The 24075-nt window shown below is 39.3% G+C and overlaps 1 protein-coding gene across 5 annotated transcripts in view; it reads left to right on the top strand.

Annotated features, from left to right (window-relative positions):
* The window catches only part of LOC143218376 (uncharacterized), a 597229-nt gene that overhangs the window by 569243 nt on the left and 3911 nt on the right, over positions 1-24075 (top strand). For 3 of the 5 annotated variants that reach the window (XM_076443512.1, XM_076443510.1, XM_076443515.1), the window contains exons 8-13: positions 5753-5819; positions 8271-8436; positions 11284-11512; positions 18763-18861; positions 22085-22423; positions 23134-23349. In XM_076443512.1, the coding sequence (XP_076299627.1) occupies positions 5753-5819; positions 8271-8436; positions 11284-11512; positions 18763-18861; positions 22085-22423; positions 23134-23349 (1116 nt within the window). The remainder of the gene's footprint in view (positions 1-5752; positions 5820-8270; positions 8437-11283; positions 11513-18762; positions 18862-22084; positions 22424-23133; positions 23350-24075) is intronic. The other 2 variants (XM_076443514.1, XM_076443513.1) reach the window with 1 other exon arrangement.

Below are 24075 nucleotides of genomic sequence, written 5' to 3'. Positions count from 1 at the left end.
ATAGAAGGCCGGGAGAACAGAGAAGAAAGGCGGTTTCCCTCGAGGGAGCAGTAAACCTGCGGAGGAGGAAGTGACACTAAAACTTTTACACGGATACCGGGCCTTTATTTACATATTGCTCGCAGACTCAAAGGAAACTGTTCGCTTTATTTCCATCTGGCTTTTTTCTGTCTCGCTGCGCACGGCGCTGCGGCGTTGGCTAGCCTGCGGCCGGAATAGGTAGTTTCGGCCAATTTTTATGGAACCTTTTCTGCTCCCTTAACATTTTTTTGAAAGGACCGGACAGAACTTTTTCGCCCATTGCATGCACCGCACCCGCGTGCCGGAATCGTTCACCCCCTTCTCCTCCTTCTCCACCCGCCCGGAGTTAATTCGAAACTCATTCGAAGTTATACTACACGGAACCAACGAAAAAGGCGAAACCGACCGAAATAATTCGCGACGACACCGGTCCAAGGCCGATACACTGCCGATCCGCGGCGCACAGTGGCACCTTTCGTCCAAATCGGAGACGAAATCAAAGAACTTTCGATAGAAATGGGGTGGAGCGATGAAATTTTTTTAAAATTAATGCTGAAACTTTGCAGAATACGGGAAAAATAGGGAGATCATGGTAAGAACGTTTTTTAACGTTGAGAAAATTCGTTAGACTTGCACAATCTCGAGAAAATTGTGGTTTTTCCAATACCACGCGCGGAAAAAATTTGTTTTGAACATGTTGTACTTCATTTCCCGTAGATTTTGTCACGCTGATTTCGAATCTGGTCTCAAAATTTTTCAACGACCTTGGGATATTGCAAAATCGATTTCTTGAAATTCTACATGTTTAACGAATTTTCTCAAGGTTAAAAAACGTTCGTACCATAATCTCCCTATTTTTCCCATATTCTGCAAAGTTTCAGCTTGAATTTAAAAAAAATTTCATCGCTCTACCTCATTTCTATCGAAAGTTCTGTGATTTTGAATCGAGTCTGGTCCAAATTTTCCAACCGACGAAATCTGTGTCAAAATCGAAAAACTTTCGATAAAAATGAGACAAAGCGATGAAATTTTTTTTAAATGAAAGCTGAAACTTTGCAGAATACGGGAAAAATAGGGAGATCATGGTAAGAACGTTTTTTAACGTTGAGAAAATTCGTTAGACTTGCACAATCTCGAGAAAATTGTGGTTTTTCCAATACCACGCGAGGAAAAAATTTCTTTTTAACGTGCGACACATCATTTCCCGTAGATCTTTTCACGCTGATTTCGAATCTGGTTTCAAAATTTGTCTACGACCTCAGGATTTTGCAAGAAATCGATTTTTCCGAACACAACTTATGAAATCATTTTTTCGTTGAAATGATTTGGCAAACCCACTAGTTTGAAGGAATATTGTATTCTCATATATAAAACACAGTACAAATAATCATAATGAAGTATTTGAACGTTTAACAATTTTTCTCTGTATTCATACAGTTTTGATGCCATATTTCATTTCGAAATTTCAGCAGTTAATCACTAATCAATTATCCGATTGACGATTAACAATCGTTAGTCGCAATTTAACGACTATGGTAGAAATTTAATCGTTAACCGCAATCAACGATTAATAAGTATTTAATAATAATATTTAATTCATTATTAATTGCGATTAACGGATTGAAGCAGAAATTTAGTCGTCAATCGTTGATTAACTTTTCGCCGAACTCTGCCACGGGAGTACTGGAAAAGGGTCCCCTTAAACTGAATCCGTCGAAAGCCAGAAATTCGGTGTTCGAAGCGACCGTACATAAAACGTCGATCCGCATATGTATAAAAAGAAAAAGGGTCGCGATGCGATCGCGGGTCTTTAGTTTACAGCGCAGTAAATTATTCGCAAAGGTGTTCCGCGCGAGTGACAATTCCTTTTATCGTGGCGGGTAATCGTGACAAGAAAAAAGCTATCTCGATTAAACCAATCTGTGGGCCAGCTCGTTTATTTCCCTCCTTCAATTCCCCGGTGCATTCCCCGGATCATCGACAACCCCCCGTTTCTCGTCGTCCGACCAATATTGGCTCCGCGAGCCAATGGTTTTATCCGATACAATGATACTCCCCCTCCCTCCGATCCGCAACTCTCGAATCAGTGGCTCGACAAAATTCTCACAAGAGGGAAAATTTCCATGTGCTCCCACACGCTTGTTCTTCTTTTCGACAGTTGCTGCCTCCCTCTCTCTCTCTCATTTTCTCCGTTCCTCTTTTTGGACCGTCGACAAATTTTGTTCATAACATTTTTCCATACTGTTATAAATAACGGAGATTATTCTTTGTAATAACTATTTCAAAAAGGTATTTTAATGGTAAATGATTACACTTTTTGGTAGCGTACATAAACTAGACGAATAACGTTAAAATATTGATTATAATCCGCAGTACTTGATTGAAAAACAAATTTTGCACTGAAAACATCCGTTTCAGTAAAAACGGCATACAGTACAAAAAGTAGAAATCTCTCAAGCTTTAAGAATGGTTGTTTTTTCATGAAATTTGGATAAATTTTAGCAAAGTTATACAGCAGTTTCAATATTGAGCGAATGTTGAACTAGCTGTGGCCGCTGAAATCGGGCAAATACCCCACTGTGCGTCGTACCGATACCTCTTATTATGCAAAGCATCGAGAGATCAGGACGATATCATCATAATCGTGAATGTGTACCGCGACATTACGCCGTGAATTTCTTATGCGCGATCGCGCGGCATCGCCGGCAGCGTTTCTCTCTTCTCTGTTTCTTCCTCCCGACTTTTCTTTCCTGCTTTTTGTTTCGCCGCGAGTGCGTGTGCGCCTTCATCCGGAGCCGCAGCTTCAAACTCTACCTGATTTTCGGTATATCGCGAACTGCTAACCGTTCTCTGATCCCTCTTCCGTTTTAACTTTCGTTCCGCTCGAGGCGGCGCGCCGCGTTCTAATCTGCGAACGCGGTATTCTAAGCTTGTCTCCATTTTTCCCCCCCGTCGGACCACCAAACTTTGTGCCGCTGAATTTTCCGGTTCCCTTTCACCGTGTCTGAAGAGTGTCTCGACATTTTTCCACGCGGAAGAAATCATAGTTTTAATTTGTAGAGCTCTTTTAGGAAAGAGTTGTTTATTAAATTGCTCTGTTGTCCTGTTTCCAGTTGGCGAGGTACTGTCCTCAGTTTGTTAACATAACATTTCAGAATATGTTTAATTGGCACAGATCTACAAAACGTATTTTTGCTCTTTACTTTACCGGACTCAAAATTTGTGTCTTTCTTCTGCAAATTATGATGTGTTTGGTATGTAATCCAGTAGATTTGTACCCGGTAAAGATGCAGATCGAATTTCGGATCTCTAGGATCAATAGTCGAGGAGATATGGTCGCTTAAAGTTGAGCATTTTGACACGTTAGGGCGTCGCCTTCCCTGTCAAAAATGCTCAACTTTAAGCAAGCATAACTCCTGAACCATTTATCCTAGAAGATCGAAACTTCGATCTGCATCCGCGCCGGGTCCAAATCTACTGGATCACATACCAAATACGTCACAAATTCGTAGGAGAAAGGTACTAATTTTGAGTATGGTACAGTAAAGTTTACTCGACATCTGATTTATGCATTTATGATCAAAGTGCACTCGGAACTATTCTAACACGAAAACCAAACGTTTCTTCTGACCTAGAATACTTCCATTCCATATAATATTTTTACATTAAATACACAACATTAAATAACTAATAAGAAAAAAAAATTAAACTGATGCAATTTGCTCGTGCAACTTCATACAAATGTTTTCTTTAAAATACGACAAAAAACCATCATTTTTAGAGTTTACATAAAATTAAATATCTCAGGACTCCAGTGATGAATCTTCATGGTTTTTCCTTTGTTTAGTTTAAAATAAGTAGGGGCATCTTTTTTATTAAATAAACTTTTTTGTATGATCTTCGGATCATGGTTTTTTCTTGGCGTGGGGCACACCGCCACTTTCCAACTTATTTCTTTCAGGCTCCACGGTGTGCCCCACGCCAAAAAAAACCATGATCCGAAGGTCATACAAAAAAGTTTATTCAATAAAAAAGATGCCCCTACTTATTTTAAACTAAACAAACGAAAAACCATGAAGATTCATCACTGGAGTCCTGAGATATTTAATTTTATGTAAACTCAAAGAATGACGGTTTCTTGCAATTATCTGGAAATCAAGGCCGGAACAAAAAAAGTGATAGGGGTAAAAGTTGTTTCATTTGGGGTCCTCTACAGCTGGTTAACGCTTGGCCGTTTAAAAACGGATGACCCTGTATAAATTCTGTGAACAGTGTTTGTATAATTTTGCACTCGAGCTGCTCATTACCACGAAATGCACAAAACCTGCAGTCCAGTTATGAAAGTTGCTCGGGTATGTTGTTCTGCCGTAAACATCTAAAACGTGGAACTTCCAAGTGGCGTATTCAAATTAAGATAGGTACATAGCCCACGCGATTTTGTTAGCTTTTCCGAATTGTTTTTCCGTGTCGACCGACGATGGAAAAAAAACGACAGAAGTTTCTGAACGAGCGCGGAACGAGTATATACATATAAACGTTCGCATGCGAAACGGAGACCGCTTCGGAAATACAAAATGTCCTGCTCCACCGGGTAGCTTGTTTATCGCTCTTTATGAGTTTTAATTGAACTTCCGAGACAGACTCGAGGAGAGGATGAGGGGAAATCAATTGAGAGTTTTCTGAAGTTCGCCGCGTGGCTGTCCACGAGTATGCATTATAAGGACGTTGAACAACGAGTCTCTCATCCGAGTCCATCTCGTGAGTCCTTCACGTCTTGAGTGGTCTCGTGGAGCTTGTCATCGAATACTTTCCGAAAAAGGCCACTCGAGATTTTTCAATCGTGCCGCCAGTCCTCGAGAGATTCCCGCAGACTACGGATTTTAAGCAATTGCAACTGTTGCCGACGGACGAAGTGTTATCAGCTGAGAAATGACTATATAATTAGGAGCAAAATTGATCACAGATACTTTAAATCAGAAGAATCTTTTTATGAATGGGCCAAACGAGTTGAATTTCTCCGTAAGACTAGAGAGAATTAGTTTAGCAAATGACGTCTGAAAAATATGTTTAAAAAATGCATATTACGACTTTTCTAGCCGGGCCAATAACGAAAATTTCAAGGACGTGTCAGGTCAACTTGTGTAAAATAATTATATAAATACGCTCCGAAAATTTCATTGAAATTGGTTGATTGGTTTACGAGTTATAAACGATCAGAATTGGTGAAATTCCGTAAATCTTGAGAAATTGCAATTCTTACCAGTTTTGATCGTTCATAACTCGTAAACCAATTAACCAATTTCAATGAAATTTTCGGAGAGTGTATAATTTGGGTTCATTTTTACATCGAGTCGGACTTGAGCGAGTTGCAGGTCCCATTAAAAATTAAAAAAATGTAGAACCGTCTACCTATTACCAATGAAAATAGAATTTCGCTTAGCACCACTTTCCCAAAATTCGTCTAAAAAGATTGAAAATTGCATAAACATCGGCAGTCTATTCCCTACCTATGGGATAGTCTGGCGCACCATAGTTAAACACATGTCGCTCGTTAAATTCCTTATCACCTGCCGCATGAACAAACCCAGTTTGCCAAAGTAATTGGATCGACGAATTTTCTGAACGTGGGAGGGACGTCGACAACGGCACGGCTGAGCCGATGTCCCCGATTAATGTACGGTTTAATCGAGTTATCGAAGAAACGTTCATTCCCATGATTGTTCTGTTTCAGATACTGAGGGACATTCGGCAGGGGCTAATGCAACTTGGACGGGACGGGCGAGGTCAGCTCCCTGGAGGTGAGTACATCAAGGAGCAACCTCTAGCTAGTTGTCGCCTTGTCGCGCTAGGACCTACAGAGCATCTCCTCGAACTCGCTGTGTCATGTCCTTGGTCCTATTTCTCTGTGTGTGCGCGGCCCTGTCGCAATACATAGGCGTGACCACCTTCAGCAAAACCTGCACGCGCCAGACCCTCGACATCAGAATCGAAATCACGTATCGTTGACACTTTACACGTTTCAGCACATCCTCGGCAAACTTCAAGGTGTACTGACGCCAATCCTGTCCAATTTTACATTGCACTTTATTCAGCCCTTTGCGGACGATGATCTTTTCACCACGCTTAACTCGAGACTTGAAACTTTAAACATAGCTCAGAACTGGACGACAATGCAATATTTCAAGAGAATTTTTTAAAAAGCCTATGCGTTCAGGAGATATAAACGATTAAATTTAATCGTTACACCTCGTCGCGCGACGCTCGGTAGTACGTGATCGCGTTCAGCGATCCCCACTCCGCGCGCCAGCGCTCCCTACTCCGCTACGCGTTCCCACTCCGACTCGTCCCCGCTCCACTGACCCATTTCGCACCGAAGGAGCTCAGTCAGTGTGGTGTTCCGTTCATTCAGTTCCATTTCGGACAATTTCGGACTCCATCGAGAGACGTCGTCTCTCGGAATCATCCCCTCATTCTACATCGTACTATTTCATACCAGTATTACAATATCTTCCGTTCCATTTAAAAAAGACTAAAAAGTAGAAAATAAAAAATGTAGGGTCATTCCATCATCGTCGATGTTGTTCTAAATGAAGTATGTTGTAGTCCATGTGAAATTAGGCGGGGTTTAAGTCATCATTTTGCCGGTTTCGAATTTTTTTTACAAAAGGCGGGTCTTCAAAGTTTTCAATTTTTGTCCATTTTGGCGAAAACAGGCATCACTTACGAATTTTTATCTCGGGAACTGTTTGTCCGATTGAGCTACATTTTTTTTTGTTTTATTGGGAAAGGATTGGGCTATTACGAGATAATTTTTTCAACCTCGAAAATCAACTTTATAATGTCGAAAAATTTAAACGAATTCTTTATTTTACGTTTCTTTCCTGTGCCTCCTTATATTCATTGCCAATATATTGATGGATTTCGGATTTCTTGTACTTTTGTCTCCCATTGCACCTCCAGAACATCCTTCGGACGAGTCCAAGAGGATCGTTGTGTAATATCGTATTATTTTTTTTTTTCACAAAGTTTAGACGATTTAAATGTGTCGAGAATATTTCGAGACTGCAAGCGTGCTTTCGGTGCAGCGGTGGTATCGCGCGTCATAAGACGAAACACGAACAGTTCCGAGAATAATCTTCCGTGCGCCCTTTGAATTTCGTATTGCCGATTTATCACTGACTTGGCGGCTTTATTTGCTATCGCGTTTGCCGGGGGAGGCAGTAACCGCGGTGCGAAGCCTCTGCTATATACTGGCTAATCTCGTTATCGTCAACAGCCGTCGACTGCTTTCTCCACGCCTCCCTCTTCCGATCTTCACGTTCCTTCTCTTCTTCTTTTTTTCTTCGCGCCCACACGCACGTGCGTGATCCTCAGACAGTTAATTTCGCTCACTTGTCAGTCTTTCTCGCCAGGCAGTGGTGTGGCTCGAGGTCTTCTCCCGTCTCAAATTACTTCGCATTAGCAGCACCGCGCGTCTTAAGGCGTCGTGCTTAGTTAACAATCTGAAAAACGCCTGGTCTCTAGCCGGTTTTTTCTCCGAAAATTAATGGACCTTCTTTCTCAAACAACTAGTTTGTTTAAAACCACCTACGCTCGCAACTCGCCGCAATTTCTTTACCGCGGGCTCCCGGAAAACTGCTACAACCTCGCAAGTTGTTCTCCCGAAATGAATTGAAACGATTCTCTTAATTATTTTATCCGGTATGTGAACGCGCAACGTTCTTTTTTTTCAATGTGTCTGACATTCAATGAAACTTTTGAGAATCATTTGTTGAGAGAACCCACGCGAATTTTGTTAGTTTTAACGAACCTGTTCAGAGAAATCGTGCTGACCAAGCAGTTGTTCAGGATCGTTTTGATACTTCTCTGCGAGAAAGTATAAGTATCTATGATGCATGCACTTCCAAAAAAAGAAACAAAAAAATGTGTTTTAATTTCGATTTCACTCCAGTTCGTTGCAATTGGAGTAGAGCATCTTTATTTTGCATAAAGATCAGTCTAGTTATGACAGGGTTGCATCTATTCAGAGTTCGTACAATTTTTCGTCTCCTTCAAATTTCCGATGAAAATATGTTTCTAATTTCAATAGATAATTGTGAACGGAAAAATTAGGATCCAGTGGTTGAATGGTTTTTAGTGTTAGTTGAGCGTACCCAGCGACGGTAGTTAAAACGTAAACGCAGAGTGTTTTACAGAATGAATTTGAACGACTGCCAAACCACTGATCGAAGCCGTTCTTCCATTTCCAGATGACACGTACATGTACGACGAAGACGCACGATGCGGGGGTGGATTAGGTCCAGGCCCGGGGGGTCAGCATTGGTACGACGAGCCCCCATATGAGTCAGACCCTGAAGATTTCCTCATGGGAGCGAGTGGTGGTGGTGTACCAACTGCGACCATTCAGAACGGAAGGTGAAATTATATTACTTCTTTGCCACGGGAGACAATCCCCGGTAGTGCAATTAAATATTACAAACTCGGATACTCGTCAAACTATAAATTTCTAGATTATTAAATTACTAGAAGAAAAGTATTTCTTGCTTGTTTTCTCTTGCAAATCCAGGAGAGATTTCCACCTCTGAATCTCCAGAGCATTCATAAAAATGATTGATCACTGGACTGCGGATGTTTGTGCAGTTACCAATTTTTATAAGGTGCAGCGGGGTAAGTGCGCCCTAATTTTTGCAAAGTTGGACTTTAAACTGATGTATTTTCAGTGTGGTGTGTAAAAACTGAACGTTCTTGGTATCAAACTCTTGCCACACAGTTATTACTGATGAATTACTATTATGTAGGATTCTAATTTTTTGCTTGAAAATTATCATTTTGATAGGATATTGTACAAAGTGTCAACTAGGACGCACCCGCCCCGAAAATGGGTCAAGTCCGTCTCTGAGAATTAAGAATGCTTTCGAACCTTGTTTCGAGTGCTACAAAATGCTTTTCATCGCATTAAATATATTATTCAAATGTTCTCGGCGCAACGCCACAGTGCGGACAAACATGGCATATCTCACTACACGTGTATATCACGATGTACGATAAATTCCTTTGGCAAAACGTTTTATTAGGTGGTAATTGATATTATTAATCATATAACAATAATTTTTATGCATAAATATTGTTAATTTTTTTTTTTTAATTTATTAATTTTATTGTTACATTTTTTTGTTGTGAATAATTACTATTGCATTTACATTAGTAACCAAATTTAGATTTTTATAAAAAATTTTACCATGTGTCGCACTCTCTAGAGTCCCAAAAATCAAATAATATTACATTAATTGTAAATCAGTGTTGCAATAATAATTCTGTATAATGGCAAATGCTCACCAAGGTATATGCATTCTTTTTACATTTAATAAAGTAGATTTATTTTTTGTATAAATTTTCAACGGTGGTATTATTTATTACTTGCATATAAAACTTCAAATTAACATATCTCGAGAAAGGCAAAAAATATCCTGAGATTTTGACATATTCGGATATATTACTTGTTGTAGTTTAAGAATTTCATAGTTTAGCCTGCAACTAACTGCTACTCTTAATTTTATAAACTTTTTAATAAGTGCCCGTACCTTGCCTTTATGTTGTATTGTGGAAAATTCGTTAATTTCTTTTTAAATTTATTAGTTATATCGTTAAATTTCATTTTCTGCGAATAATTACCAATACATATACATTCGTAAACAAATTTGGATTTTCGTACAAAATGTTGCCATTTGTCCGTCACAGAAAAATTCAATATTCGTGTATATCACGAAATGAAATACATTTCTTTTGCAAAAAATGCGTATTAGGATGGAAATTGTTATTAATAATCATATAATAATCATTTTTATGCACAATACAATTTTGCAATAATTATACAGGGTGGACGATTTATCTGAAAAGATTGAAATATCTCGAGAAACGACAACAAAAAGCAAATCTTGCGATTTTACTGAAATTGATCAATATTTAATCAGAAATGGGCAAGATCACGGGATTGAATGATTCGTTTTGGATCACATTCAAAGTACCGAGGATGACTCGGATAGCGAATAGCGTTTTGTTAAGTTTGTTAATTTTGTTTATACTATTATAATTTGTCTAAGTTTATTATTATTAATATTAAATATGGTTCATTTATTATTAATTTCGTTTTAAATTTGTTAGTTTTTAAAAATATATTTTTGTTTAAATAAAAATTGTTAATTTCTTAATAAATTTATTGATTATATTGGTAAATATCATTTTCTGTAAAAAAATTACCTATATATACATTAATAACCAAATTTAGAGAAGTGCCGAATATTAGGCCATTTGTCCGCACTGTGCAACGGTTCGATCAGTTGCGCCGAGAACATTTGAATATTATACATTTCATTATCTTGCGATCGATATTTCAAACAACATTAAATACATTGTTTAGTTTTATAGTTACCCATACAGTACGGACTTACCCCACCGTGACAGTACGGACTTGCCCCGTGTAGTAGTATTTACGGGGCAAGATCATCTTAGTGTTTTTCTTAATAAATTTTAAAAAATACAATATAAAAACGGTTTATTTAATGTAAACCTATATCGATATTTGTTGTACTTACCTGAAATAACACAACACAGAATATATATATTAATAACTTGTAAACTATTGCACGTTCCGGGTAACCTCAAAGTTGTACGTGTACCTCGCACACGTGACTGTTTGCCATTGGTTGATTTAAGCGAGGAAAACACCTTTATTCTTGGGCGAGAACTATTGTAGAATAGTTCATACTAACTTATACTACATTCATAAATACAAGCTAGAGAAATTTCGTTCATATTATAATGAAAATAACCATTTAACGAACTTGCCCCGTGGACGGACATACCCCACTCCACCTTAGATGAAGAAAGCTTTACCAAATAAAATCCTATTTCCATTGGCGATAGCATTTCTATATCAAAACAGAATAAAAATCGTACTGAATTCTGTTGAATTTAATACTACAGCGTTTTCTGAAAATTTTTATACGCCACAAATGCATAAAGATCCGCAGTCTATTAATCACTCTTGTAAATGTACAGCCTAACGAATTTGGGCTAGATTTTCAAGTAGAATGTGAAGGAAACGGTAGCCTGGACGATTTTGATTTCGTATAAAGATACTTGCGATAAATACCAAGATGAATTTCGATTTTGCGATGTTAAACAGTTATCTGAATGTAGGTTAGGTATTTTTAAGTCTAACGCGAGGGATATGGCGTTGAAAGGTCTCTGAATACGTTCCAGGGTGTGCTACACGCTGAATTTGAGGCCGGAGAACAGAAGCGAGGGTGTGATATCGCTTCGGACAGCTGGGGACATCAGTTTACCTCGAGATCGTTCTAGGAAAGGAGCAAGTTCGACGATGCGAGGACTTATTGTACCGCAAGGTCACAATAATCCACCCACTATCATACCACTTACGCACTCGAGAGCCTCTCGAGAAAGCGGAGATTACGCGAGCAGCGACGTTCAGGTAAGTTTGCGCACGAAAACCAGTTTCTAGAAAGACACTGAACGGATATTTATCGAAGGGGAACCATAGTGCGCGGAGAAGTCTCTCTCGCCTGTTCTCGATTTTATATTTTCAGTTCTAACAGTGTCTCGTGTACTCTCGTTGATGTCACGTCTAGATACGTAATCGACTGTACAAATTACGGCATTCGATTCGACGTGGACTCGTATTTCCGTCCGAATCCGAATTACTCGAATTCGAATTATAATCATATTCATGAGATTCAACGAAAATTTTACTCAAATTCCGTGAAACATTTCCGAAAGTCGACACGAATAAATTCGTGTCATTATTTGTTAATTCGGATTCACTCTGTACAAGAATATTTTCTTCGACAATGCATACAGGGTGGTTCACCTAACTGGCTCCTCTTTATTTTTGATGACGCAACTAATGTTTCCAACGCAACGCAAATGGAATCACAAAGTCATGTTCTCTATTCCTTGCGTATTCTAGCATTGCATTAAAAACATTTATCACCGTGATCGGAAATAAATACTTACTTGGACCACTCTGTATACGAAAGCGAAGAATGATTATTGAGCTTTATGTTCAGAGAAGCTGAATAGGATTTTCATCGAAAGCGAAACAAGTTGAACATTCCGAACCTTCTACTTAATGCTCGTAATATTATTTTTACTGAAATAACAAAGGAGAAAATAATATCGTACCATTAGACAAGTGTCCAGCACAAGTAGAAGTGGTAAGCAATAGTCAGACGTATCGTTCAGCAACCATAAAGAATTTTTAACATCTTCGTGTGCCGCGTACGGTGTTCGTTTTAATTTTTTTCGGAGATTATGGGAACAGCGGTAGTTCTGGTTGTACGTCAAGGCGTGATTGATTTAATTTTGGTGGTGTAAAGTGCAAAGCTCGAGACTGTCGACTGTGTCGGTGAACACGAGTAGGAGTTACCAACTTTCGCCGGGTGATCTACACTCTGACCACCATCCTCGCAACAGTCGTTACGAACACCACGAACAGTATCATAACTATCGACACACCGACATCGCGAACAAGCCAACATTTGACCCAATCACCGCTTGCTACGATTACAGACGATGTTACATTTACACGCTCACCGATACTGCTGACATTACATTCCTATTGTCGGAACGAGCGGTAAGTTCATAAGCATACCTGACTGACTATACAGAGTCTCGCCTAACTTCGCCACCTCGAACGTTTCTATCGTCGCTACAATTCACGGAAGCTTTGGTCCACTCCCCCTTCACCATTCACCATTCAAGATTACGTAAAAAATGATTTCTTTCGCTGTTCGCATTCTTCGTTTCAGTTTACGTGAAAAATGATTTCATTCGCTGTTCACAATTTACAATATAAAAAAGAAAAATATCATCGTTGCTAAAATTGGAAGGAATTTCGATCCAAAATTCTTTATTCAAGTTTAATTTCGATCCAAAATTCTTCATTCGAAAATGATTTCTTTCGCTATTCAAAATTTACAATATAAAAAAATTTCTACCCACAATTCAACATTTTAGATTACGTAAAAAATGATTTCATTCGCTATTCAAAATTTACAGTATAAAAATATCATCATTGCTAAAATTGGCAAAAATTTCGATCCAATATTCTTCATTCAAGTTTACGTAAAAAAAGATTTCTTTCGCTGTTCAAAATTTACAATATAAAAAAATTTCGACCCATAATTCTTCGTTTCAGTTTACGTAAAAATTGATTTCATTCGCTGTTCCCAGTTTACAATATAAAAATAGAAAAAAATCGTTGCTAAAATTGGCAAACATTTCGATCGAATATTCTTCATTCAAGTTTACGTAAAAAATGATTTCATTCGCTATTCAAAATTTACAATATAATAATATTATCATTGCTAAAATTGGCAAAAATTTCGATCCAATATTCTTCATTCAAGTTTACGTAAAAAATTATTTCTTTCGCTGTTCAAAATTTACAATATAAAAAAATTTCGACCCATAATCCTTCGTTTCAGTTTACGTAAAAAATCATTCCATTCGCTGTTCAAAATTTACGATATAAAAATAGAAGAAAATCATCGTTGCTAAAATTGGCAAACATTTCGATCGAATATTCTTCATTCAAGTTTACGTAAAAAATGATTTCATTCGCTATTCAAAATTTACAATATAATAATATCATCATTGCTAAAATTGGCAAAAATTTCGATCCAATATTCTTCATTCAAGTTTACGTAAAAAATTATTTCTTTCGCTGTACAAAATTTACAATATAAAAAAATTTCGACCCATAATTCTTCGTTTCAGTTTACGTAAAAAATCATTCCATTCGCTGTTCAAAATTTACGATATAAAAATAGAAGAAAATCATCGTTGCTAAAATTGGCAAAAATGTCGATCCACAATTCTTCATTCAAGTCTACGTAAAAAATGATTTACGAAGGAAATTCATAAATTCATTTCTTTTTACGTAAGAGATGATTCGATTCCCTAATCTGCCCTTTTCTTGTTTATTTAATTATTTGAGTATTTAGCATTTTGTCGATCATTGTCAGCCACGCAACAGCGAAGAAACGAGTTTGAACGATGGAATTGGGCGCAGCGTATGGTGCGGTCACGGCAAAGCAAACAATTAAAATGCATTAAACAGTGAACGGCACGGTTAGAAAATTCGTATTTCTATTTTTTTTTTTGTTCACGGATAAAATTAAGCAAACGACACACCGAATCTAAAAGGCAAAGTTAATTTTCGCTTATTATATTCAAGATTTAAGCTTAATACGAATGCGAGGGGTTAAACAAACCACTTCGGCTTAACTATTCCGTGCAATTCGCTATCTTCTAACGTCGAAATGCGATTATATTCCGCGGAACACCTTCCTATTTACCTAATGGAACAGAACCGGTGCTGCATACTAATCTATTTAGTTTCTAGTTGCGCGTATGCAACACCGTTCCAGACATTTGCGTACAGGTATACGTTTCGGCTATTACACTTTTACCCGCACCCGCCGACACATTGAACTCTCGCGAACATCAACATTTTATCAACATCTTCGATCGCGCAACCCAACCGAATTTCTCCAAATTAAACGCGTATGCGAGTGCAGGGTCGTGAATATTGATTCTTCCAGTCCATTTAGACAAGTCAATGAATGCTCATAAGAGAAAATAATAAGAGGGAAAAAGGAGGGAATAATAAGAGGGGAAAGTCCCTACTTCTAGGAGGTGAGCGGGGTGCATGGGGCACGTAGAAGGTCCCCTTTTTCGGATTTCCGCTTATATCTCGGAAACTATGCGTCCTAGCGATAAGATCATTCTGTACAAAATTAAAGCTGATAAAATGTTCCATAAGATTGATTCTATTCAGTTTTTCGCTATCTCGCATAGTTTCCGAGATATCCGCGCTCAAAGTTCACTAATTGCGCTGAAGAGTTCTTCTTCACGATGAGTGAACTTTGAGCGCGGATATCTCGGTGCGATTTCCATTTAAAATCGCTGAACAAATATTTCACCCTTTTTCTGTAACATTTCATGAAATGTTTTTATTTAAAAAAAATGTTAATTATTTCCTCTTTATTGTTAAAAATTTTAATTATTGATCCCTTATATTCACTGCTTTTAATAATAAACGAGGCAACAAATGCGAGGTATTAATAATGCGAGGCAATAACATAATCCGTCAGCGCATTAAATTGAATGGATATTTCATGAAAATTTCGTGAAAGACGATAATATTATTTCTATCGCGATTTATGCATAATTAACGTTTATTAAACTCGCGGCGACGATCACCAAGGGATTATATTTAAGGTTCAAAACAGCCCGAAACAAAAACCAGTTTAGGTACATTAATATTCCGCTTCACAATTTATGGATAATGACATAAGATTGAATAATGAAATATTTAATCGGTATCGTTTCAGTGGTACATCTATTGATATTTACTGCAAACATTTGCACTATATTAATAATTATACGATGTACAAATCCAGAGTGCAAGCTGCACGTCGTATTCGAAACTAAATATTCACGGACTACGTAGTATCCCAATAATAAATTATGCGTGATCGCTAATCTGAGGGATGATGTATCTAAAACATGAACAGTTTCGTAACCGAATCATTTTCAGTTTATTTACATACACGTATATTACACTTTCTCATCGACCGGGCAACAAAAAGTTGCACATTTCTTTCCGGACCAGTTTCTGCGAATTTCATTTCGCAACGATTGCATAATCTTTTTGTCAAAATTGATGATTAATTTTCAAAATACAATTATTAACCCCCTCAGCACTAGAATGGCGAGTCTGTGGCGCCGCTAAAAATTGCCATACCATTATTCGAAACAGTTTTAATATTATTAAAGTCTGTTTTCTATAAATTGTAAAAAGCTCGACTGTTATATAAGAAAATAGCTTCAATTTGACGTGCACAATGTCGAAAAGATTACACAGAACAAAAATGATCTGTGTTGAAACAAATATCTTGATTTTCGAATTCAAATTGCTTCGAGTTGCAAAGGGTTAACCCCCTTAGCACTCGAACAATTTCTGTATCATTATTCAAAATATTGGTTACATTATTAAACATGTTGCTATCTTAATTAATAACTAAACATTCGTGTCCACAATAAAATATATAGCTCGGACTGCACAGGATTAAATTAAAAGTGCCATCGGACGCACGACAATTCACAAGAAAACAAAAAATATATGCAACATCCACCGAACACGTTTCGTCGTCGTTCCTCAAAGTGTGTTCACCGAACGAAACGAATTTTCGCGGCGACGCGGACACACACATACAAGTTTTTCCATACACGGCGGCGCGCCGTTAACTGGCCGAGCTTCATGAACTTTAGAGCGAATGGCTGAGAATGCAATTTTCCAGGAACTTAATTCAAACTTTTGGAACGTCTAACACACTGCTCTCAATTTCCGCTACAACTTAGGGTATCTTATTGCAAGCGCTTGCGTTATTAACAATGAAACAAGAGTTTCTACATAAAGACATCATTCCGGTTCACGAGGGAATGCTGTACCTGAAACTTCAACGAGGCATGTTTAGATAGAAATTTCATCAATCTTTATTGTTCTCTTCTTACTACTCTGGCGTGATTGGGTTCTTTCCGCACCACGTGCATAACACGTCCACAAGTCGTTATACAGGGTGTCCAGAAAATATGCTCGTTCTCCGAAAGATGGCGATTCCTGGTGTCATTTGATGCAACTTCTTCCTCTGCTAAAATCTTCTCCGTGGTTTTTTTTTCAAAATTTATTTATTTAAATAACACTCTGTCCAACAAATTTCAACTTTTTTTTATGATTTCAATATACTGTTGGGTCCTTCTTATAGAGTTTCCTGCGCTGATTGCGAATCTGTCCTTAATTTTTCTCCTATACGCACAGTTTTTGCGAAACATGGCTTTGAAAGAAAAACATATTCTTCGACTTTAAACAAATATTGCGATGTTATTATAAAAGATATTGAATTGTTCTTTACGGCAAAAGATTCCGTAGACTTTCCCGAATACAGTGATATCCGATATTAATGCATTATGATTGTTTAAACATGTTTATATTGAAAACGAATTTGGTGTTGGACAGTGTAATTAATTCAATAAATAAATAATGAATACTTGTTCAAGAATTATTAACGAAAAACACTAGATCACACGCCAGATGAGGGGTGAGGGCACGAATTGATGGGAAAGGGTTACCCCCTCTCTGCCAGTACCGAATTAGTCGCGTGAAGGGGAAGGTAGAGTGTTTTACGTTAATAATTCGCAAAGGAAAGAATTGCTTCAAATCACATCAGGGATCACGACATTTTCGGGACACCCTGTACATATATTCCACACACGGAACGCATCGTACAAGTCGAAGATGCACAGGAGAATATTACACAAGACTCTGATACTCTGCCAACACTGCGGGAACATTAACAACAGTGATGTTACAACGGATGTGACGGTCACGTGGATAACTTGTGCTTCGTCGAGTGACTTGCAGACATAACCTCACCATAAAAAAGATATTAGAAAATTATTTAACCTCAAACATTCCGTGTTACATTTACTTTGGCTGCTCTTTACTATACCAGACTCGAAATATGTGTCTTTCTTCTACAAATTATGATGTGTTCGGTATGTAATCCAGTAGATTTGTACCCGGTAAAGATGCAGATCGAATATCGGACCTCTAGGATCAATAGTTGAGAAGTTACGGTCGTTTAAAGTTGAGCATTTTTGACAGGTAAGGGCGTCACTACAAACTGTGAATATTCTCAACTTTAAGCGACCATATCTCCTCAACTATTGATCCTAGAGGATCGAAATTCGATTTGCAGGTCCTCCGGGTGCAAATCTACTGGATTACATACCAAATGCATCATAATTCGTAGGAGAAAGGCAGAAATTTTGGTGTATTTGGTATGTAATCCGGCAGAATTGTACGCGGCGCGGATGCAGATCGAAGTTTCGATCCTCTAGGATCAATAGTTGAAGAGATATGGTCGCTTAAAGTTGAGCATTTTTGACAGGTAAGGACGTCACTACAAACTGTGAATATTCTCAACTTTAAGCGACCATATCTCCTCAACTATTGATCCTAGAGGATCGAAATTCGATTTGCAGGTTCTCCGGGTACAAATCTACTGGATTACATACCAAATACATCATAATTCGTAGGAGAGAGGTGCTAATTTTGAGTCCGGTAAAGTAAATTTGCTCTTCAATTTAATTTCTTCGAACAAGAAGGAACGGTGTCCCTAAAGAAATGTTATGAATCCTAAAAAGAACATGTTCATCAGGCCTGTTCATGTGGTCTGCGAGTCGTTCGTCACGGGCCGACACCACTCGAATGAATTAGTTGCAGGAGGACCATGACAATCGCTTAAATGTTCCCCTAATTTTCTGATCCCGAGAGCTCACAGCATGCACATAATCTGGGCTGATCCTTGTACGTGCACGTATGGTATATTACTATTTTCATATCCAGCCACACGCATAAAACATACCACACGGCACACTCTGATCCTCGACTCTGTCGAATTGTTGCTACATAATCGATGACGGTATTATTCCCCATAGGTTCTATTGTCGATCTAGCGCCCCCAAACCCCGTTCACGTAAACGATCGATCTCCTTCAGACACAGCACCCGCGCCCTAAACCGAACTAAAAAAGCCCGCTTCTCCTTTTACATTTGCGTGATTAGAATCAGTCTCTGTGAGTATCAACGTTTTAGAGCCGGAGTAGCGGCGAAGAAGGACTGTCGCCGAGCCAGAGCAGCGACTACGAGGATCAAGAAGAACTTGAGAATCAGCACTCCGCCACCGTACACACAGTACGTGACATATACAACTCTCCTCCTTTCACAAAATGTCTCCTTTTCTCTCTTTCTTTCTTTTACTTTCTCTGTCTCGCTGTGTTTCTCTTCTGTATTTCTCTTTCTATGCCATTCCGTTGCACTGGTTAAGTGTTGCATGATCGTGGCTATGTAGAACACCATCCTTCCTGGCTGTGTAGTAGTTACGACTAATTGTAAGTAGCGCGCACACACGGTGAAATGATGCACGGTGTTGGGCTGGTGGAAAAGCGACGAAAAATTCGTCTGTCTCGACGAATTCCAACGAATCCCGACGAATCAGTCTTCCCTCGCGTAGTGTCACTTTCGTCTCTACGGATAGTGTTGCTTTTTAGGCGGACAATGTAACACGGTCCGAATCAGTCTTCCCTCGCATAGTGTTACTTTCGGTAACATGATCCGAGGTCGGATACCGGCGAGGCGATACCAATGCTATGATGAAACTTTATTACTTTTTGGATTGGTGGAATTTTTCTGTTTCGAACGAGACCGAACACGGTAGAACTGCGATTACGTTGGCTTGTTTAACAAGCGACGAAAGTTTCGTACGCGAAGTAGGACAGCCGGCGTAGATCAAAGGGCTACTTATCGATTGCAAGGGTAAATTGGTAACGCAAATACGAGGTCTGCTGAAAAAATACGTGGACTGACGTCATAAAGCAAAATGTACTTTACTTAGTAGTTACATGTGTCCACGTATTTTTTTAACAGACCTCGTACAAAACTTGTTCATTTCTTATTCTTTATTTCGAGAAGTTTCACCAACGTACTTGTGAGATTCCCAAACAAGACGAGACTCGACAGAGTTTCAAATCATATTCACTTAACACGACGTAAACACTTATTTAAATATTCTACAGTTTCTCCGCTCCTACTATTTTATTCAGAATGAATATAATGTTCACCAACACAAACAAATTTGATCAAGCACTCGAACAACATTTGCAAGCTTACCTCGCGTTCGACGATCGTCTAAATAAAACAGAATGTATGTCGGCGAGAAGCTTCCGACCGCATTTTCTTTTTTCGAAAAACGCGGTGAAGTAAATTTTAATAACAACACGGTTATTACAGACAATACATATCCGTTGCACGGTATATACCGTTCCAAAGGAACAGAAATTGTATGAAGGCAATATATTCTTTTCAATGATACTTCCTTCTGCTTTAAAGTCCATTTATGTTATCCGCAAATTGCATAGTTGCTTTGGGATCAACTGCGAGCGGAAAAAAACGCACGTTGCTGCAAGTTTATATTTTAAAGCGCCATCGTGTGGGATTAATCGTTTTGGAATACGTTGAGTTGAATGTTCGCGAATTCTCGTCGTAGAACAATGATGTTGGGCGATATACAAATACGCACTTCTTAATTGCGAGTTAAATAATTGAAAAACCAAGATTTCTTATCGTCCACGAAAATCGATATAAAATAACTAAAATTGAGAAAGATTTCGTACAAAATTGCAGCATAAATGAAGTATTGAAGAACTGAGACGACAGAGATGAATAAGAATGAGTCTAACAGCCATTTTGAAGTTGCACAGTGAAACATTATAATAACAATGCAACCGTCGACATTGCTTTTCCACTATCCCAACAGAACTACACCACAAAGTCGATAGCGAAACGTAAGAAGCTTTATTCGTCGATGTACAGCACCTAGTCCCTAATTGGATAAATCACACTTCGATGTCAGTAGCGGCCATCTTCACTTCCCCGTCGATAAACCGTCCATCCTTCCACAATGAATTCTGTTTCACGATTATTTTGTTGACAAAGTTTCGTCTCCCCTCGAGCATATCGTATCGCAATGGCGATTCCCCGAGTCCACGTGAACGAAACCTATGTTAAAAAATTGAATTACCAATTTTTTCCTTTGCGCTGTTTCGCCGGATCGTAGACGAAACCACTTTGCGCCCGTAGATATCTACACGATCGATGCAAAGGTAGTTAATTCCTGAACATTTCTACCTATATACAATCACAACACGTGCGTCTACTCCACCGACAAGTCGACAACGACATCGTGCAGGCTCGAAACCGAGGTTCGACGGCCTTCGTGAATCTTTCACGACTGTACCGTTATATATAAATATTATATATATATACGTATTATTATATATAATTGTTGCATGTTCTCAAAACTTTGCAGAGCAACAAAAGTGTCCTGTTGATCCTACACCTTTTGTAAAAAGACTTCACTCATCGACTTCTGCTTCGATCGAACAGCCACGCGAGACGATCACCATTTTGTTGTTAAACTTTCCTCCGAAATTATGCCATTTCTTATCGTTGTATATATAATAATTTCCATTCATTCCAGTTTGTATTTTACGGCAACAGTCAGAGTCATGTCCGAGGAATTTGTTCTGCCGAGACGCTCTTGCAGAGTACAGTAATGCTTCGATCTAAGAAAATGTACGGAACTTCTTTATTTTTCATTATTTTTTTAATGGGACTTTCGTCAACGTATTTCTGGCATTTTTCTGATTAAAATAAGACCAAAAACGATGTAATTCCAACTGTATTTAGCTGTTTCATCGACGATGAAAGTTTCGGCCGCGAGGAAGGACAACGAACACGGCTATCCGCGTCTCTTTCTTTCCCATTCGCTGTCATTCCTCGCGCCCGAAACTTTCATCGTCGATTAAGCCACTAAATACGGTCGAAATTATATCGTGTTTGGTCTCTTTTTCATCGGAAGAATGCCACGAATATATTGATGAAAGTTTCATACAAAAATACGTAATAATAACAAGCTTTCATTTGTGAAAGCATCTTTATAATTTTATTAATTCGTCTACGTTTAGAGTTACGAATTAGCTGTGCACTGCAATATGATTTCTTGATCGAAACGTTTTCAAAGAGTTTCATTCTGAAATCCGACATTTCAACCGAATATAATAGCTTTAATAATTGCCCCAGTTCGCGCGAGAGTTAAATCGAGAAAATTTTTATTTCGCCGAAGAGCTTGCGCTAAGTGCGGCTGTTTAAATTCAATGGAATTTGAGACGGAGGAAAATCCAAGCTGGAGATTGTACACCTGAGAACAGTGTCTGGCGTGGCTGGTCGATCGAGCGAGCGGCAGCAACTGTTATGAATTTCCTCTTTTTCATTGGCGTCGGTGTCGTTCACACCGCGGCGAGAGGAAGGTTCCGTTGGCATGTACGTCCCGTTCCAAATCCGCTGTTGAAATTTTCAGTCCGAGGCTAGCGTGCTGCTCGAAGGTGACGCCAGAGCAAGGATCGCCGGACCGGCGAGAAACTTGCGGCACGACGTGCAACGCAAGATCTCCAGGCTTCGACAGGATCGCGCCTCTTCGGAAGCGTTCCCGTGCAGCGCCAGCAGCGTCGAAAGTCTCCCGAGTGGAAGTGGATCCAGCACGCAAGCACTCGTACGTGCGGGAAGCAATCATAGTTCGATATCCTGCGAGGACAGAGATGCCATCAGCCCCACCGCCACAGGACCTGTGCTCTGCAGGGCCAGGGCGCTCGTCGACTACACGCCCAGCCCTTACGACAAGGACGCCCTGAAATTCAAGGTCTGTTCCTTCGATTACTCTAATTCTCACACTGCTGTAGGGTGAAGTGCCCAAATATGAACCACGTTTTGTTGAAGTCATATTTTGATTATTTTACGATGCTCTTCCTCGACTAAAACATTACCAGTTGTAGATGCATTTCCCTCCTATAAGATTCTCGGGTCAAGTATTTGGTGTGTAATCCGGAGAACCTGCAGATCAAGTTTCGACCCTCCAGGATCAATGGTTGATGAGATATGGTCGCTTAAACTTGAGCATTTTTGACAGATGAGGGCGCTACCGAAAATGCTCAACTTTAAGCGACCATATCTCCTCAACTATTGATCCTAGAGGATCGAAACTTGGATCTGCAGGTTCTCCGGGTACAAATCTAGCAGATTACATACCAAATACATCGTAATTCGCAGTAGAAAGGCACAAATTTTTGGTCCGATGAAGTGAAGAGCAGCCCACAAAGGAATTGATTCAGTTGTGTTTTCGAATTTGCAAACATTTAATCATTCAAGGGTCAAATAAATACAAGACCTTGTCCAACTATAATCTTTCTTGATCATTTATTCGGATAACACCGAAGCTTTATCCATTGATAGAGGTGCGGCGCGACGTCGTGCGTCGCGTTCATTCTGCGAGATTGCATGGCGGAAGTGTCGTTAAGGACATCGCACGTCCGAAGTATCAGGTAAATTGCGAACGGTGGTTTTTTGTTGCAGAAGGGAGACATTATCGACGTGGTACAAATGAACAAGAGCGGTCTGTGGAAGGGTATCTTGCACAACAGGATAGGCCACTTCAAGTTCATAAACGTTGAGATACTGAACGACAGGGTTCCGAGGCGTGGAGATGCTGAGGGGCGGGGAAAGTGGGGCCTGAGGTACAGACAGAAGCCCGGTTCCGTTCAAGAGCTCTTGCAGAGAATGAATCTTCAGGTAGAGAGCAATATCTTGCTACGACTCGAACAAACTGATTCCCATTTGCATTGCTTCGAATGCAAAGCAGCCAGTCCGCTTTTATACGGTCTGTGTTTTCTTTTTTTCCTCTCTGTTTCTCTCTCTTTTTCCTGGTTCCGTTGTCTTTTTTTTCTCTTGTCGTTTTCTCCCTCCTTTTTTTTCCGTTCGCCAGGTCCCCTTTTCTTTTCATGCGTACACCTCGGCCCCGGTGCACATATCTTTTATATCGCGTATAAATCACAGTTACATCATAAATCCTGGCCGAGTCCCTTTCTCGTCAACCTCTTTCCCGCCACTGCGCCTTTCTTCTGTTTAGCGGTGTCTGAATCGATCCCATTGATACACTCGAAAACCCTACGCAACGCCGTCGTCGCGAGAACTTAGACGGCGCTGTCTCGTTTTAAAGCTGCTTTCGAAACTGCGATTTGTTTTACTCTCCCGGGACTCGCTCCGCAAGCGATCAGATCGTTTCATGCCCTCGTAAACAAAATCTGCGGGTCTCGCGTGAACGTCGCGCAGGTACATATTGCTTGTACGCGTTAATTCGGGATCCATGAAAATCAGCTACAACAGATTTCGCCGATACATTGAGAAAAGCAACAACCATTTATGTGGCGACTCCAGATTTCTGACTTTCTCCTACGAATTATGGTGTATTTGGTATGTGATCCAGTAGATTTGTACCCGGAGAACCTGCAGATCCAA

The sequence above is a fragment of the Lasioglossum baleicum genome, chromosome 19 (assembly GCF_051020765.1).
Source record: "Lasioglossum baleicum chromosome 19, iyLasBale1, whole genome shotgun sequence".
Classification (NCBI taxonomy): Eukaryota; Metazoa; Arthropoda; class Insecta; order Hymenoptera; family Halictidae; genus Lasioglossum; species Lasioglossum baleicum.
This window is presented reverse-complemented; position numbering and strand designations above follow the sequence as displayed.